Source organism: Neoarius graeffei, chromosome 11, assembly GCF_027579695.1.
Source record: "Neoarius graeffei isolate fNeoGra1 chromosome 11, fNeoGra1.pri, whole genome shotgun sequence".
NCBI classification, from domain to species: domain Eukaryota; kingdom Metazoa; phylum Chordata; class Actinopteri; order Siluriformes; family Ariidae; genus Neoarius; species Neoarius graeffei.
In genome coordinates this window covers 45,595,126-45,613,921 of record NC_083579.1, presented here as the reverse complement: position 1 = coordinate 45,613,921, position 18,796 = coordinate 45,595,126, and the positions used below count along the sequence as shown (strand labels likewise).

The 18,796-nt window shown below is 42.0% G+C and overlaps 1 protein-coding gene across 4 annotated transcripts in view; it reads right to left on the bottom strand.

Moving 5' to 3' along the window:
• Positions 1-18,796, bottom strand: part of LOC132894330 (zinc finger protein DPF3-like) — a 66,306-nt gene that overhangs the window by 10,698 nt on the left and 36,812 nt on the right. For 3 of the 4 annotated variants that reach the window (XR_009655640.1, XR_009655639.1, XM_060934007.1), the window contains exons 2-9: positions 17,372-17,532; positions 7,393-7,500; positions 6,611-6,732; positions 4,740-4,835; positions 1,135-1,198; positions 802-843; positions 401-544; positions 127-237 (exon numbers count right to left, since the gene is read on the bottom strand). Coding sequence is in view for 1 of the 4 variants with exons in the window: in XM_060934007.1 (XP_060789990.1) it covers positions 127-237; positions 401-544; positions 802-843; positions 1,135-1,198; positions 4,740-4,835; positions 6,611-6,732; positions 7,393-7,500; positions 17,372-17,532 (848 nt within the window). In the remaining 3 variants the exon portion in view is untranslated. The remainder of the gene's footprint in view (positions 1-126; positions 238-400; positions 545-801; positions 844-1,134; positions 1,199-4,739; positions 4,836-6,610; positions 6,733-7,392; positions 7,501-17,371; positions 17,533-18,796) is intronic. The other variant, XR_009655641.1, reaches the window with a different exon arrangement.

The window sequence follows — 18,796 nt, the reverse complement described above, 5'->3', positions numbered from 1 at the left end:
CTGTATCTAACAGCAGACGTGGAGAAGCACAAAAATACACGTTTAAAGCAGAAATACTTCAAGAACTGAGGAGATCTGGGATGGAAACTGAAGCACAAAGAAATCAGCCAAGTATCAAGACCGTACCTAAGAGAATGCACTTGGAGCATTTGTCATCTTTCAGTTTGGAGTCTGAATGTACTTGACAGACTTTGCAGAAATTGTTCAGCGTATGAGCTTCATCTGGACTCTTCTGATCTGAGAATAGGACACAGAACAGAGAGAGTAAGAAAAATAAGCACTGCTCAAATAACACCACCGTTACAACTAACGGTTAGATTTTCAGTTGTAATTGCTTAGACATGATTCCATTCATCTACAAGGATTCATTCATGTCTGGAAAGCAAAGTAAATTTCTTACGTTTGCGACTGTGAGGACGGTGATTGATGGCTGGAGACTGTGATGGCTCTGGGTCTCTGGCTTGAGGTCCCTCCTTATCTGCAATGTGGCTATGGCCATAGTGGTAGCTTAAGCCAGTGCGATTCCTGTAGCGTTTCCCACAGACTGAAAAATAAAGATGACTGATTAAGTAGGCGGCGCAATCACAAAATCCTTACAGCATGCAAAACCTGTGGGCGACTTTTAGAAAACTGAGACACTGACTCTCCTGTGGATGGTCCAAGTCTTGGTCTAACATACGAGTTGTTCGTAAAATATGCAAAAAATATGACTAAAACTGGCATATTAACAAGGAATACAGAAAGGCAATCTTTTCACTTCCTAATCCTATTTGAGTCCAAAGCAGACAAAAATCCATATACCTGAAGCTGCAGTTTTTGAGTTATGCTTTTGTTTGTATCTGTCTGAAACAGAGAAGACACAAAGCAAAAAGAGACAAAAAAAAAGAAAGAAAGAAAGAAAGAACAAACATAAGCAAGGGTTACTCAGAAAGGTGGCACAGTTAAGCCTGAGAACCTAATCTGCCTTCTGGGGTAACTGACAGGTAAAGTACATCCTGAGCAAAACCCTGCGAGTCCAGTTAAACAAACCAAAACTTGTTTTGCTGAAATTTTGTAAAGCAGACCGCAGGGCTCCAGTGCGCTTTTCAAATCACACAATGTGTTTTTAGAATTTTAGCAGTACAAGTTACTTACTTTCACAGATATATGGCTTATCTTGGTCATCATGGTCTGTCCTCCGGCGTCCTGAGCCTCGACCCTGCAAAGAGACAGGTAAATAACCTTCGCTCCATGCTTAGAACCTATCTGTGCAATGCATTTAAAGTCACGTCTGATTAAAGGCAGGGTCGGCAGTTTATTTTATTCTCTTTACATCCCAACAGCAATGACTCGAATCCTCGGACAATAAAAAGAAAAACCATCCATCTATGACAGTCGCGGGGCTGTAAAAAACCTGTCCAATCATTCCATTCGGTCCCAGTGAAAGTGACTGGATGGCCCACCTGCTTATGGTGTGAAACTCGAGTCTTCCACAAAACTAGGCAGACATATTGCAAAAGCTAGCGAGCTTGTTGATGGCTGTGAATATTTAAAGAAATAGCCATGTCTGTTGTTTACGTTCATTATGATAAATGTTCGGTGCTTTCTTGCATGCAAATGAGGTGTCCAGAAACTTTTGCCCATATAGTGGATATATGCCTAAAATGGCACTCCGTTAAGGGTTGTTTTACAATCAGGGTACAAAGTTTGTGTCACAGGGGTCCAAAATTCAAATTGATTCAAACTGGTTCTTGTACCAGTTTTTAAGTGAAGGACAAGTTAAAGAACAGATTTCAGGTAATTTTTTGACGCGTGTATGGTGGTTTTGTGTAATCTGCTATAGGATAAAGAAGATTAAGTGTAGCTTTAAGCAGGGCTGGGAGAAACAAATGAAGTGATTCTCGGAGAGGACTACTTTTTTTTGACAATTCAGAATCCACTACTTCCATAGTGCTTTTAAATATAAGGCTGTAAGCTTTGTGTTAGTTGTCTCTAATATTTATGTCCCAATATCTTGACCACATTTTAGGATGAAAATAATCATTTTAGATATGTTATTTTATATTGAAAAATTAGCTGTCTCAGAGAGGACTTTTTTTTGACACAATTACATACTAATTTGATCAGAATAGTCTGAAAACTTACCGGCATTCAACATTAAAACTTAACTATGTTTCCAATGATATGGAACCAAATATTTGTTTTATGGTATAAAGCAGACCTGGGCATTTTACGGCCCGCGGGCCGCATCCGGCCCTTTGGTTCATTCTGACCGGCCCGCGTAAGGTTAATTGGAAATTACAAAATAAACGTATTTTCTAATTTTACCTCATGCATGGACTGAATGTGCATTGCTTTTATTTTGAAGTTGTGTTCAACAAAAACGCAATGCGCGCGACATGAACATGACATGAAATCCCACGAAACCTAATCCCGCGATAACTACTTCCGTAATTTGTCCAGACCAACCACAAACTTGTACGTCATCCTTCAAACAGTCCAGCCAATCACATAGTGTGACATCACCAGCAGGCGCCGGAGCCCGAGCCGATCTGTAGATCTGATACCTACACCGAATGGACTGATGATCATCTGTCAGCTGTGCTTCGCATCTCCACCTCAGACATTCAACCTGACTTTGATGCACTCGTTAAAGACCAACAGAGACTAGATTTCTCTCACTGAACAAATAAAAAACACCAAATGAGGTGATTAGACTACAAATGTGGGCATCATTATTATAATATGATGTATCTTGCTTGATATTTGGAGTAGAAAGACAATATCGTGATGTCTTTATTGTGTTTTGGGGTGAATGTGACTGGAAAAAAAAAAAAAAAAGTACAAACGTTCACATTTTGTTAACCATTGTTTTGGGAAATTTGATTCAATAAATGACATTTTTTGTAAGGCAACCTCGTTTTTTCCCCATACTCTTACCAGTCTTAGCAGCTTGTAAAAACAATGTTATTTACTGCTTTATATAAAGAAATACAATTAATATTATGCAGAATTTAGTTCAGCCTTATGGTCCGGCCCTCCACAAAATTTTGTTTCTCATGTGGCCCCATGGAAAAAATAATTGCCCACCCCTGGTATAAAGAATGATTTAAGTGCAGCCCTTTTGGAGCTACCTTTGATCAAAAAAGCACTTTTTCTAAATGACACGAGTAATTTTGCTAAATATGACATATTGCCATACATTCACCAAAAATAACGTTAATCACCAAATTTTTTTTTGCATGGTAAATAGAGCTATTACAGGGCTACAATAAACAACCAAGTTTATTTAGTCAAGCCTTTTGATATTGAAGATAATAAGTGTTAAATGTGATTTTTAGCTTGCGTACCCTGATTGTAAAACAACCCTTAATTAAACTGGACACGTACAAATGTATTTGTAAATTGTTTATATGAGCATTTACACAAGAAGTTTGGTATTCATGAAAATCCTGTAAATTTGGGGGTGTTCAAATAGTGTATGTAAATTTACGTATAAGGCGACTAACTAATGTAAACCTCAACCTGATTGACTTCAAATCAGAGTTTGCATAGATTAATGCACTTTTCTATACAGAACATACTGTCCACTTTAAATTTCTTTTACAGCATTTAGCTGGGACACATTTCAAGCCTATTCTTAGCCCATGTTTACATTAGACCGTATCAGCGGATCATCAGATTAACGTTTTTAAAACGATTAGTGTGCATACAGCAACACCAATACACGATTTGCGTGCACACAGCAACGCCAATACACGGATACGCTCGGCTCCGCAGGCATCCTGCGCTCCAAATCACTCCGCCCTGAACAGCGAGTGCCCTCTGGAGGGTGCGCACTCCGGCCCTGCGCAGCTCACAGAGCGCGCGAGTGAAGCACACGAGCAGTGATTCGGGACTGAGCCGCTGTGTGTGTGATCCCAGCGCACATCACTTACCACTTGCAAGTGGAAGGATGGCAAGCCTAAAGACAATCATAACTACACAATGGGCAGTATTTGCATCAGTATTTGCAGTATTTTCATACTTTTATACTCTTGAATGAAAGGTGATACAAGGCGGAAGTCCGCGCCGTTTTTCAGCAGTCGCGTCACATGACCAACGCCAGCGAATCAGGAAGGTGGATGTCACAGTGACGTTGTCCAATGACGACGCCAGGTAGAGCTCAGCACAGCGTATCCGCGTATCTCAATGTTTACAGAGCACCAGAGCTGACACGATCTGGATTGAATACGTGGACGCTGGCGGATTCCCGTTTCCCGGCGGTTTAATGTAAACGGACAGTGCATCCGCGAAGAAAACGAGACAGATACAGTCTAATGTAAACTTGGCCTTAGTCTTGAGACTTACTCTATAAAATAAAGTGATAATTCATAGTAATGTGCTCAGTCAAACACCTTGGGTTTTTTCCCTTCCCCCCCTTAAAGCACTCCGAAATCTTCCAACACTGAACTCCATATTTCTCCAGAAATGTTTCAAGTCATAAATATCCCCATACATGCCCAAGCCAAGTCAACCACAGTGCTCGGTCCCATTCAGCTATATCGAGAGCCCTCACTTGCTATTTTGGATGTCGAAAGAGTGCAAATTTGATCCAAAAACATCAACCAGGCTGCAACGGAATTCAAGTTGTGTCTCTTATTCCCACTGCGGTCGTCAGGGATATTATCATAACAGATCGATAGAGGAGCTTCAGTGTACTGTGTATAGCAGCGTGTAGCCTTTTGGCTTCATGAATAAATCAGAAAGGAGTCACTCACTCTGCCTTTTCCCCGGTGTTTCCTTTTTGGTATGTCCACTTCAAAGTCTTCATCGTCATGGTAACCATCTTCGTTGGCGTCAGCCTCCAAAACTCTCTGTAATTGAAAATGAGGGGAGTCAGAGCAAAAGAGTGGGGGAGAGAAAGTGCAGGATAGGGAGTGAGACACATGGGATTTATATCAAACAAATAAGCAAATATGGATTGTATTTATTTTTAAGCAGGATATTCATAATGGTTTTATATGGAAGTGACTAGCTGATACATAGCACTACTTAATAAATCATGAAAGAGGTCAGCCATATACCACAGAGTAATCGACACTAAACACTTGCACACCATGGAACAACTGAGCTACAATACAATTGTTCCTCACATTTTTTTCCTCCCCATGCTGCCATTAGCTGGTGTGTTATTCAGCGAATAGCAATTTAAAGTGCATATCATGGGTAAATTCAGGAGCAAGATCAATGTAATTCTCCTATTTTATATTAAACTTTGGTCAAATATCTGTAACATTCTCTGCAATTTGTTTCCCTTGCGCAATACCAGAAAAATTCAGTTGAAATCAAGCCATTTGAGGCGAATTGGTCCGCCTCTGAAAAAACTTGGCAATTAGATTTCCCGGCAAACATTGATTTTCGTGACGTCATCTGCGGGACGCCTCCCTCTGAATCCTACATCAGCGCTGGTTTGTTTATGAGAAAACGACCTGGTGGTTTTCTGCAAATTTCTTCAACGTTATCACGCAATTATTAAAATGGTTAACAGATGTATCGTAGGAGGGTGTAGCAGCACCAATCTTGATGGGATTAGTACTCATTGTTTCCCAAAAGACCGGACAATGAGAGAGAAATGGGAGCGCTTGGTCTACACAGGCTGTGCACTGAAACTGTGCAAAGCTCTCGCAGCCTGCTGGCGCTTCCGCAGATAGCATCACGAATCTGGCTCCAGACTCCCTTGGGATTTTTCCAGACGCGTTTTTTTTTTTTCTGCTGTAGACAGATGGCCTTGTGCAAAATTACCCTTCTGGATGAGTGTGTAAAGGGATATACTTGCATATAAAAAAACAAAAATTGGTCCAGAATATGCACTTTAAGGCCAATTTATGCTGACAACCCAGTCCTCGCAGATGGCATCGCAGATAGCGTCTGCGTAGCCCCCCCTCCTTCGCAGACGCTCTGCGCGCACCTCCCAAAAATTGTGACCACCGCAGAAGCCTCGCAGACAGCGTCACAGACAAGAGGGCTCTGATTGGTCCACTCTACATCCGCTGTACACGCACTTCCGCTTCCCTACTTTCCCGGTTTGGTTTGTTTTCACGACCGCCATTTTTAAAAACACGAGCGAAGATAGATCAGCACGAAGAGTGGTTGATCGAGGAAATGAGGAAGTACGTACATCTATACGACTCCAGTTCTAGTCATTATAAGTAACCGGAGGATAAACACTCCACTAACCACACCCACCAACTACTCCTAGCGATTTCACGCCCCCTTGCGTTGTAGCGGTGAATAACATCGCGCACGCCTATTACTCCCCGCTCAATGATAAATTACAACTGTCTGCGAAAAGCTATCTGCGAAAGCCTTGTCGCAAGAGCATGCAGAGGCCCTTAAGCATCATCTCTAATAAAGATGGTGAAGTCAGCAGTGCTGCTTATAAAAAAGGATGGTGGTCGAGTGATTTTCACCATTGACATGTCAACAGTCCGGTGATTAACTCAGTAGGGAGGTGTTTGTAGAAAGAGTCAAAAGCAAAGAACTAAAAAGCTTCTTTCCCAGCAGGGAAAGAGAAAAAAAAAAGTAGTGAAAATGGTTCATCCTTCTCTACAGGGGTTGTTAGATATGGCGTCTAAAAGCAGCTGCTCACCTGAATCTCCAGCAGGTCCTCGTCTCTGGTGCTGTTCCTCTTGTCCAAGCTGTCCCCTCTCAGCAAAGCCTCCAGCGTAGTGCTTGGTGTAGGCAAAGTATCTTTAGCCGTCAGGCCGTTATCTATAAAAATGGAAACAACCATTTAGTGTGTACACACACACACACAAAAAAAAAAATAATAATAATAATAAAATAAATAAAATAAAAAAAGGGAAAGTGTCGAAATAGTCTCAGTCAACAAAAATGTTTGTAAAAAGTTGCTTGTCTGAAATGGTCCCATGTCCGCTATAGCAGAGCTCGGACAGTAGCCTGGAAAATTGCTGGTAATTATTTAAGCAATATCTGTCCGTCAAGCCACCACAAATAATACTGAACGTTTTCTTGAAAGCCAATAAAACCCTTTTTACTGTCAACAGCAAAACTCTCTTCTTTCAGTGAAAAGCAGTTTACATTTTTCCCTCCCTGGTTCTCATTAACTAATGTTCTTTCAAACATTTCTGCTGCAATTTTTACCAGATGCTGAATTGCATAACAGCAGCAGACTCCTGCTCATCCTTCTACACACATGTGCTCCCAGCCAGTGGGTCAAATTCTTTGACTAGGTGCAAATTAGTGCAAGCCACCCTAATTGTTTACGAAATCAATCACAAAAACATGGAGGTTTTTCAAACATCCAGCTGTGAGACAGACAGAGAGAGAGACAGAGAGCGCTTGATTTCACAGTTTGAAGATTAAACCAGCGCAAGTCATATGGGATAATGAGTGTCCCCTATAATTTACCTATATTTAGACCGTAGAGGTGAAGGCTTGAATCCATGGAAGTGTGTAACCTCCTCTTCTTTCTCCAGCATCGGGCAGGGTATGTATACATCTGGCCAGCTGCCAAACCTGAACACACAACCAACCACCACGAAACACACACAAGCAGGCAATAATTAAATAATTCCAGCTTACTGGTTTCAAATGACTTTTAGAAACCAGGCTGCCTTCCCTGTACAATAAACTGTACAAGATAGATAATGTTTTCTAGTGAGGCAAAAGACAAATACTTAGGCTACATCCACACGACAACGGCAACGAGATTTTATTAAACAACAAAAAAATAATAATATTGCGTCCACATGGGCAATGGATCAGTAAAATATCAGGTACATATGGCAACGCAACACTTGCTGAAAACGATGCAATACACATGCCACACCTCTACGTGCGCTGTAAGACGGTCCCATCGGAGACACCAGAACAATAGAAGAAGTAAGACGCATGCACATAAACCCCTTCTTCTATCCAGCATGAAGCACTCACAGGAACAAACACACAACAACAAGATGGCTGCGACTACGCGAGGAAATCGTGCCTTCTGTGTGTACAAATTAGTTTTATTAGTGTGCATAGTTTTATATAACTTAATTTTCTTATTGTGTGAACATTTTGAAAAGCATTTTTATATAACTTTTTATATTGTGTGTGAACATTTTGAAAAGCAGTCTTATCCAATAAAAAAAAAAAAAGAAATTCAAGAAATGGTTCAGTTACTTGTTTATTTAAAAGAAAAGCTGTATACAAAAGTGAATGCAATGCAGTGGTTCATACAAAACAGCGAGAGTGCTGCTTGTTCTAGTCATGTGGTTGTGACGTCATCGTAAACAAATCCGTTCTACTCATCCAGACGACTTCGCAATGGCGCCGTTGCCAGATTTTTCCACTCTAGAACCCGTTCTCAAAAAATATCGTTTTGGGGCACCCGAAACGCCGGTGCCATGTGGACGCCAGGCCGAAACGATAAACAATTTTATCAGATTCACCTGAATCCGTTGCCGCGTGGACAGGGCCCTAGGTTGGGGTAGGATGGGGTGGGGGGAACCATTTGGAATCGCCAGGATTTCTGATTTAATAACTCATTAAAAAAAACGTCTTCTGATCTTGACTTTATCCAAGTCATAATAATAGACAAAACACATTCTGCCCAATCTATTAAAAAAAAAATCGTACTTTCAATGTCCCTACTGAAAATACTGCTTAACCATTCAAAGTCCAGGCTGGAAAGGTATGTCAGCTATTGTATACAATAACTGCTAGAAATCCCTTCAACAGCAGTAACGTCCAACAAAGATTTTCCGTAACTGCTGATCAGACTTGCACAATGGTGAGGAAGAATTTTAGACCATTCCTCTCGACAAAACGGTTTCAGTTCATCAGTATTTCTGGCATGCCTTTCCTGAACACTCTTCAGGTCATTTCATTCATCTCAACGTCAGATCTCTCGCTTGGCCATTCCAAAACGCACGGTACACATTTTCAATAATGTTCTGTCATTTATGCATCTTCTAATTTCTATTAAGCTTGAAACGATGGACGACTTCTCTGACATTCTGCTACAAGTCTGCTGTCTTTCTTGATAAAATTTAGATTTATACTCCTATCGTTCCTTCAAAAGGGTGGCACATGATGTTCCTGCCTCACAGCTCCAGAGTCCAGTTCAAGGAATTTTAAAGGACATTCTCAAAGTAATTACTGCAGTAATCCTTGTTCACAAATTAGTCAACAAAGATATTTATTTCACTCATACAGATCACAGTTTTACAAAATGTGTAACTGCTCATGTTTCCCAACATATTACATGACTGAATTTGTGTTATAAGATGGTTTGCTACCTATCCAACAGACTGTCAGTTCTCCAAGAAGTGATCATGCCTCTTGTTTCAGTGGAGAAACGTCTTCAACATTATAACAGACTTAGGTGGGGTTTACATTAGACCGTATCAGCGGATCATCAGATTAACGTTTTTAAAACGATTAGCGTGCACACAGCAATGCCAATACACAGATACGCTCGGCTCCGCAGGCATCCTGCGCTCCAAATCACTCCGCCCTGAACAGCGAGTGCCCTCTGGAGGGTGCGCACTCCGGCCCTGCGCAGCTCACAGAGTGCGCGAGTGAAGCGCACAAGCAGTGATTCGGGACTGAGCCGCTGTGTGTGTGATCTCAGTGCATGTTGGGCATGCGCGTCACTTACCACTTGCAAGTGGAAGGATGGCAAGCCTAAAGGCAATCATAACTACACAATGGGCAGTATTTGCATCAGTATTTGCAGTATTTTCATACTTTTATACTCTTTAATGAAAGGTGATACAAGGCGGAAGTCCGCGCCGTTTTTCAGCAGTCGCATCACATGACCAACGCCAGCGAATCAGGAAGGTGGATGTCACAGTGACACTGTCCAATGATGACGCCAGCTAGAGCTCAGCACAGCGTATCCGCGTATTCTCAATGTTTACACAGCACCGGACCAGACACGATCTGGATTGAATACGTGGAACCTGGCGGATTCCCGTTTCCCGGCGTTTTAATGTAAACGGACAGTACATCCGCGAAGAAAACGAGACAGATACGATCTAATGTAAACTTGGCCTTACTATGTCAAGACATTCAGAACAATCTGGGGTAGGTTTCCCGATAACGTTGCCGTTTAGGGCTAAAGAGCGAGTTGAGAGAGGCTCTGAAGCAACGAACGTCATCTCCGTATGTGGTCTTCCCGAACTCACTCATCAGGAGGAGCCTGAAGAGCAACATTATGAAGAGCTTCTTTGCAATGCACGTCCTCGAGATAGGCATTAGTAGTTGCCAATTCTAATCGATGAGGTCACATGGTGTTCGTTTTTCCACCAAAACAACCCAGTGAAATTAAAAAAAAATTTTTTAAAAAGGGCTTAAAATGTGTTAATGTACTGTATCTTCATTAAGCATTACATATATAATGTGGCAATTAATAGTTGAAACTATTTTACATTTTGGGGCAATTTTTTTTTTATTCCAAGCATTTTTTTTTTATTAAATGAATAAATGTTCACACGAAAGAACGAGCAAATAATAAACTAAATAATTAAGTAAATGTGTTCCCCATGCCCGCTCATTTCACCGTTACTCAAACATACAGTCAGGATTATTAGTGCGCTCGTTCAAGCACACAGCAGCCAAAGGCGAGCACACTATTGTTCTTCCTAAGTTTACTTATTCTGCCTTATTCTGACACGTTTTTTGGATCTACTACTCCTCCTAGGGCATTCAAGATAGAGACACCGTTCCAACTCTGAGACGTCTGGCCTGAAGTGGTGTAGTGTGCTTGTATACAGCTTCTGGATCAACGCGCCCGTTCTCTTGTTCTTGTCATTTTTCTTTTGGTTTTTTCCCCATAGAGAATGAACAGGGTTCATGAATCGAATCATCCTACTCGGACACGCTCCATAGCAGATGCACCAAACCTCATGTGATACTTCAGGCCAACTCCCCCGACACATACATGCAATCGGTTCTGACCCGCACTCATATTTTTCCTTTCTTCTTGCTCATCCCTTTTTCCTCCATCGGCTTGCATTGATTTTTGGCCCCATTGAAAATGAATGGTGTTTCAAGAGAAAAACTTTCACTCTCCATCAATTTTTTTAACCAAGTGACCAAACTTCAAGAAACTTCACTTGATGCCTCAGGCCAAGTCCCTGCACAGATCCATCCCCTCATCTGAGACCTGCACTCGTCTTTTCCTTGGTTTTCACGCATCTCTTTTACCTCCATAGGCTTCCATTGATTTTTGGCCCCATTCAAATGAATGGAGTTTTGCTCAGTAACATTTCACCACACATCTGCCAAACTTCATACGGCACCTCAGGCCAAATCACCATCACACACAGGATATCGGTTCTGACCCGCACTCGTCTTTGTCTTGCCTTTCATCCGTCCATTTTTTCTCCATTTTGCCGCTAATCAATGGAAGCTTGACTGAGTCATTCCTCCCTTCCCCCATAGGTGATGATGCATTTGGCAATGATCTGCTCATTTGAGACTTTGACAGCAAATCAACTTCAACTCAATGGCCACTTTATTAGGAATACTTACACGCACACACGATAGCAATTAGCATATAAGCATTCACGTGTTACCATGCTAGCTGTTAGCATGTTACCCATCACGATATCATGCCTGCTGTTAGCTCGCGAGTTGTGAGCATGTTCACCATTAGCATGTTATCATAAGAGCTGTTGACGTTAGGATTAGCATGGTAGCATGCAGAGTTTGCATGTTTGCTGTTAGCGAGTTCGCCTGAGCATGTTAGCATGTCACCCTCAGGCCCTGTCCACACGGCAACAGATTCAGGTGAATCTGATAAAATTGTTTATCGTTTTGGCCTGGCGTCCACATGGCACCGGCGTTTTGGGTGCCCCAAAACGAAATCTTTTGAGAACGGGTTCCAGAGTGGAAAGATCTGGCAACGTTGCCGTTGCGAAGTCGTCTGGATGAGTAGAACGGATTTGTTTACGATGACGTCACAACCACATGACTGTCAGTGTTTCACGCCGGGTAGAAGTGTAACGAACTCGATGCGAGTTGTCAACAAATCCTATAACTTGGTTCATGAAACGCGCTTACAAAATATTTTCACTGTGAATATTTATTGTGTAATGGTGCAAAGTGAGAGAGAGAGAGAGAGAGAGAGAGAGAGAGAGAGAGAGAGTGTGAGTGTGAGAGAATAGCCCTTAGGGCAGAGTCAATCCCGCCAGCAAAAATAGGGAAAAAAAAGGAGCGATCTCACCTCTTCAGATGTTGGTTTAAGTTCTACAATACATTCCTCAAAAAGGGCGTAGAAGAATAAATTAATCCATCAACGTGTAGCATTCAATTTATTCCGGACCATTAAAGACGCTGCCTTCCGCGTAGAATCATACGTCATCCTCGCCGCCATATTGGATGGGGCAAAGCGGAGAATAAAAGATGCCTCATTCATGTGCTGCATTTAACTGTACCAACAGGTTTACGGTCCAAACGAGATCACATCCCAGATAGCAGAGGGACGTTGAAACGGCGCCGATTCTTGGTCAGAATGGTCGGTTTCCGTCGTAAGTCAGAAAATCAACGCTGAAACGGCGCCGTGAAACGTCGATTTCTCCGCCGTCGGAGAAGGTCGATTTATCACTGTTGAATCACCGTGGGTAAAGGTTGATCTGTCGACCGTCAGAGAAGGTCGAATATACGATGTTGAACCATCGTCACTTTTGCCGGCCAGTTTTCAACATTGGTAGGATGAGCAACTAATTGTTCAGAATATATCTGGCCCGTAGCCAGGGGGGATCGGAGGGTTCGTTCGATCCCCCCCCCGGACACACACGCCCCTCAAGATTACTCAAGATTTATTCATTTGTTCATGTCCGATGAATATACATTGATTCACATTTAAATTTACAATATCAAATCCAGACTAATCAAAAAAGAAAAGTAGACTAAGTGAGGACGAGTTAGGAAAACGGGTTCATTTCTCCTATGTTTATGTTTGCATGTTTTGTTCAGACTGCTTTACACCCCAATCCAGTGGGTGGCGGTAATGCCCCCATTAGACCCCTTTCACTGACGTCACCCGAAACCGGAAGTAAACAAACCCTGCGCCATATTGGAAGACCAACAAACTCGTGATTAGGGGGAAATAACGGCAGCGTGCGGTATGTGAACCCACGAGGCACTTGGTTCATCAAACAACCTACAATGGTAAACTTTTGTGCTGTGTTAGGGTTCTAACAAAGCTGATGGGAAAGGTGAAAAGAAGTCTTTCTACAGAATACCAGCTGCGATTGAGACACAAGCAAACCAAGGAGCTTTCTGCCAGGAGACAGAGAGAGGATTTAGCTGCTTTATGCAGAGCGGATCTGAATACTTCAAGTCTATTTTGTTACTGGTAAGTCACTAGGCTAGAGTGTTGTAGAACATTTTTTTAAACGTCTAAATTAGAAGATTTGAAGTGTGCTCGTGTATTTGGGGGGTACGGGAGTAGGGGGCCAGATGAAGTCCACCTTTGGGGAAAAAAGATCCCCCCCCTCCTGGCTATGGGCCTGAAATTGCCACTGTTTGTCTTATCCTGCTTACACATAGATACGAGTAAATGATACAAGTGATAATAAGTAAATGATAAAAAAAAGAACAAAAACCAGTTTACTTTCTTAACTCAGCAATGGATTTGACCTTCTATCTTTGAAAGTTTTTTTGCAAATAACTTAACATTTCCAAGATGATCATAAATTAATTCTAAGAAGATTGAAAGTGTTACAAAACCTGCATCTTATACCTAACTGGTGGGAATGGTGGTGTTACAACTTATCCTGGTGTTACTTTCATACCCGGTGTCTCATCTCTGTTGTATTGACTTTCATTTCAAGGCATGATATAAAAAAGGGCCAGTACGTATACGTAGCGATATGTCATTGGATGTCCCACGCTGTCCCATAATGCAGTGCGATTACCACTGCTGTTTACTGGATGTCATTTTCGTTATATACCTGGGTGCACGTGAAACTCCCACACCACTCGGTTGGATCGCGACTCTCTTGTGGATCGGCCTGCTGTTACGCTTGGACCATTGAAACAACATTGAGAAAAACACTGGACCACGCTACGTTTTCATTCATCCCTGGACATCTGGTACGTACCATTATTCAGTCACTATTAATAAAGGGAATTTCGAATGCAATTTCAAGCAGTTTAAGAAGTTATGATGAACTTCAGTCATATCACGCGTTGGAGAAATTTCCCTCAACTAGTATCCATTTGAAACAACAACAACAACGCAGATGCATTATTCAATCGAAAAACGAGTCGAAGTAGTTGTCTTGTTGGAGTGAAAACTTAGCGTTGGTGTGAAAACTTAGCGTTTAAATCGAGCATGTAGGCCTAGGTCGCATGTCGTTTTGAGCTGACCTGTTCTTTTGTGTAGCCTCATTATTGTCTCATTATTGTCTTCATGCTACATTTTATTCTATCAGGTGTCTACCTTAGCCCTTTGTGGAGGAACCGACGTAGGGGTCACAGTGAGGCGGATGCTGCGTAGCCTCCTGGTCAACAGCTTGGCCAGCCAATTTAACTGGGCTGGAAAGGGGGAAAAAACTGCGTTTAAGGACACCAAGATCCATGATGTCCTGTTTGGTAGGTTATGCATGTGCACAAAGCTGTAAAAGAGGGTAAAATAGTAAGCTGTCGCAAGTACTTGCACACTACTTCTAAACGTTCTTTGATAACTCCTTCACTAACTGTAACATTACGATTGTAACGACAACAACAAACATATTGTGAAAGATGCAAAGGATTAAGAAACTCACCAGGCGCCTTACTCAGAAAAAGCAGGTGTCCAAGTCCAGGGAGGCTGACTGAGTGACGAACGGCCCGGTAGTGGCATTTCTATTTCCGCTTTGTGTCAATGGGGAAATTAAATTTTTTTTTTTTTAAATCCCGTTTAAATGGTCACAAGATTCACATCTATGGTTTCTGATTTTTACATACATTTTCTGTACTAGTACCATTACTTGCCACCTACCACTAGAGTGTGACGTGCATAGTCTTAACAACTCAAACTTTAACAATTATCACCATGCAAAGTCTCAGTGTTGTTTTGTTCTTTTTCTTTCAGACGCTCTACAAAAGCAGCTGCCGGGGAGCACACACGCTACTTTTAGTGACGCAATCAAGAAGTGGCTTAAGTATGCGCCAGAGAGAGAGGGAGGGGTGAGGAGACGTGAGGTAGGGTGGCATTTAGAAACCCATAGCCTACTGCTGACTTTCTTTATCAATGCTGCATCAAATAAATTTTGGTTATGTTTTTCTGTTTCCATGTACAGGTGTCTGCGCCGCAGGAGAAATAGGCCACAATTATAAATTATAAATAAATCACAAAATGTTTCTAAGAACTTGTTCAAGTGTGTTCTGTTCCTTATAAATATGTTAAAAGTTATGCCTCATTAGATAGCTTGACAAACATTAGGAGAGGTGCATTGTTGCATGCATTTTTATATCCTGTTGTACATAAAACAGGACGGAGCCTACGCACATTGATATAAATTAAGTTTCACTTTCATGGTTGAAGTATGCATGTGTGTTTTCATCCTAGGCAAGAGCCCCGATGCTTTATTGTTAGCTAGTTTAATTTAGCCTGTTTTGCTTAATTTGTAGCCTTCCTGTTGTACATAAAACAGGAAGTAAAGTTGGATGAATCATCGCCGAAAATTAAACTATAAATCGACCGAAATCCGTAGTCGAATAAAGGGTGAAAGGGGGTCTATTCTCTGTCGGCCACCATCCACTTTTCAACGTCGTTTCAACGCAAACTCGTATGAGCAAAGCGGTGTTGAATCAACGCCGGTGATCCACGATGATTCGACGGCGTATGGTCGAAGAACATGCCGATGATTCCCCGTCGAATCAACGCCCTTTTGCTATCTGGGATGGGATTACCTTTCACAGGTGAGACTGGAAAAATACTTTTTATTGTATTTGGTCATTATAATGCAATTTTACGAACAGATTTTTCTGACTTTGTGGCTAATATGAAGTCTCGCGCATAACAGTTTATGCGCATGCGTCCTTACTTCTTCTATTGTTCTGGTGTCTCCGATGGGACCGTCTTACAGCGCACCTAGAGGTGTGGCATGTGTATTGCATCGTTTTCAGCAAGCGTTGCGTTGCCATATGGACCTGATATTTTACTGATCCGTTGCCCATGTGGACGCGATATTTTTTTTAATAACATCTCGTTGCCGTTGTCGTGTGGATGTAGCCTCAGTGTGTTAGCATGCTAAAAGTTAACATACTAGCCATTAGCATGTTAGCTGTTAACATGATAGCTGTCAACATATTAGCCTTAAAGTGTTAGAATTTTAACAAATAGCATGTTAATCATTAACGTTAGAATGCTAACTGTTAGTATGTTATCTATTAGCATGTTAACATTTACATGTGAACATGCTAGATTTTAGCATGTTAGTATGCTAACTGTTAGCATGTTAATATGCTAACTGTTAGCATGTTAGCTTTTAGCATGCTAGCATGATAGCTGTTCTGCTACAGCTCAGCAAGCGCACTCTGCATTTCCACAGAGAAAATGCAGTCTAGTTTCAACTGTTATCCACAATGCCAAGCTGGCAATGTTCTCCCTTGTGTGTGTGTGTGTGTGCGCGCGCGCACACGCAGAGAGAGAGAGAGAGAGAGAGAGGTTTTGATCTGTCTCTACCTAAGGAGGTTGAATTGAGATATAGAATATACACTCATGCAAAAACCACTCATGCGAACTGGGTAGGTTTCCCTAGAACGTTTATATAAAAGATAAATTCAACCTCCTTAGGTAGACAGATCAAAACCCCTCTCCACACACACAAAGTGTTACAGATGCAGAAATGTGTCTCATTTATGACACTAAATTAGATAAAATCGGCTAACCTAATGGAGTTAAATTTAATGACAATGTGGCGATATCAATGCGACATTCCGACATCCATACATAATTCCAGAACATATTGAAATATATTCATGTTTTACGTGTATTTACTTAATAATTAACTCAACGTACAAGAAAAATAATTGAACACTGGCAGCAGATTCAACACCAGTTTCCCCCGCTGACTGGGAGAGTCCCTCGGGGGCGTACGCGCATTCGACCGTGAGCGAGTCGCTCTTTGTTTTGAAGGAGTGATCCGGGTCTCTTGAAAATTCAGAGCAAACTAAAAGGACCACTTTGGCTACGATGTTGTTCGGGAAAACCACATTAGCTTGACGATGGATCTTAGGAGATACCGAGAGACACTCTTGGCCTTAAGAGGCTTTCAGGAAACCCACCCTTGGATGATTGAGGACCCCTTCACGGACATACAGGTCGAAAACAACTGTCCAAGACACAAGACTGAACATGCAAGGCCAAAAAGGAGATCCTATTTCTCATCCTGTTAAATCTCACCTGGTCCACGATGATGACGTTCCATCCAGATGTAGCAGTTGTTCTGGGCGACACCGGTTTGAGAATCGAGGAAGGGCAGGCGGACGCTGCGCTCGGCACACAGACGAGCATTATAGCTGCGACAGTGCTCGATGGCTTCTCTGTAAAACTGGTCACCCAGCCTGAAAGAACATAAAACATAACTGCAGTTTTATTTCTGGTGCGTTTTAGCTGTTCTACAAAGCCAACGCAGAATTCCATCTGTGTCGAGTACTGGATTCAAGTGCAACCAGCAAGTAACCTGCAATACTGAAACCAGTTACGAAAGGAAGGATTCATTATATGATTCAAAAACATAAGCCATCTGTTATGTTAATTTATTTTAATGAAAACCAGTTTTATAGCGGTACCAATTAGCCTTTAATCTAGTAAAATGAGATACTTGAGTAGTTTGCAATGCAAAACACTGCAGGAACAATGTATGAAAAGACAAGTACAAGCTGCCAACGTAGCATGAAAGGCAAAATAAGACCGTTGGGAAGACTGAAATTCAAAAAGACAAAAAACACCAAGTTTGTGGAATGCGATAATGAAAGACAGTCATGTTTAACATTCAGCTTGCGCCCTTGCTTACTGAGCTAATGGTTTCAACAGTAAATGTCATTACTGGAAATGAATATGAACCTCTGGAATAATGACCTCTTTAAAAGAGGATAATAGGAGTCAGCGTGTCCCAGTTAAGCTGCACACATTTGATTAGACCCACCGTCCCTGCCGTTAGAAACAAAACACGGACAGCATATTGGCGCAAATGTGGATCATTAGGATCCAAGCATAATGATCCCCAACTACAATTATGGTTAAGGATCTAATAATGTGAGTATTGGTATTTATGCAAGTACTAGTATTCAATAAACATTTTCATCATGAGTAACTGCTTTATTCTGGTCAGAGTCAAAGTAGGAATACACCACGGAGGGGCCATCAGCCATCAGACCATTGCAAGGCATCAAGCGCGTGCGCAAACACACACACACACACACACACACACTCTCTCTCTCTCACACATCCAGGCATCCATTGCCGCTTTTCCACTACAAACGCGGCTGAGTCGGGCCGAGTTGGGCTGAGTCGAGCTGAGCGGGGCTGTTGGAGTTGCATTTCGACTACAACCGCGCTGAACCGTGCTGGCTGGAAGTGGGTGGACACATTGGGTGGAGTTAGCGAAAGTGGGTGGATGTCAGGTGATGTCGTTAAGCAGCGCAAACAGTGACATCAGTGAGCTTTTAAGCGGTAGTCTCACGACCCGAATAGTAAACAATAAACATGGAGGACATGGAGTCGTTAGTGTTGCTGGTCTTGGTGCTGTGGCTTGTTGTCACCGACAACGCGGACAGATACTGGCAAGAGCGTATAGATGAGGCGAGGCGCATAAGGCTTCAGAAA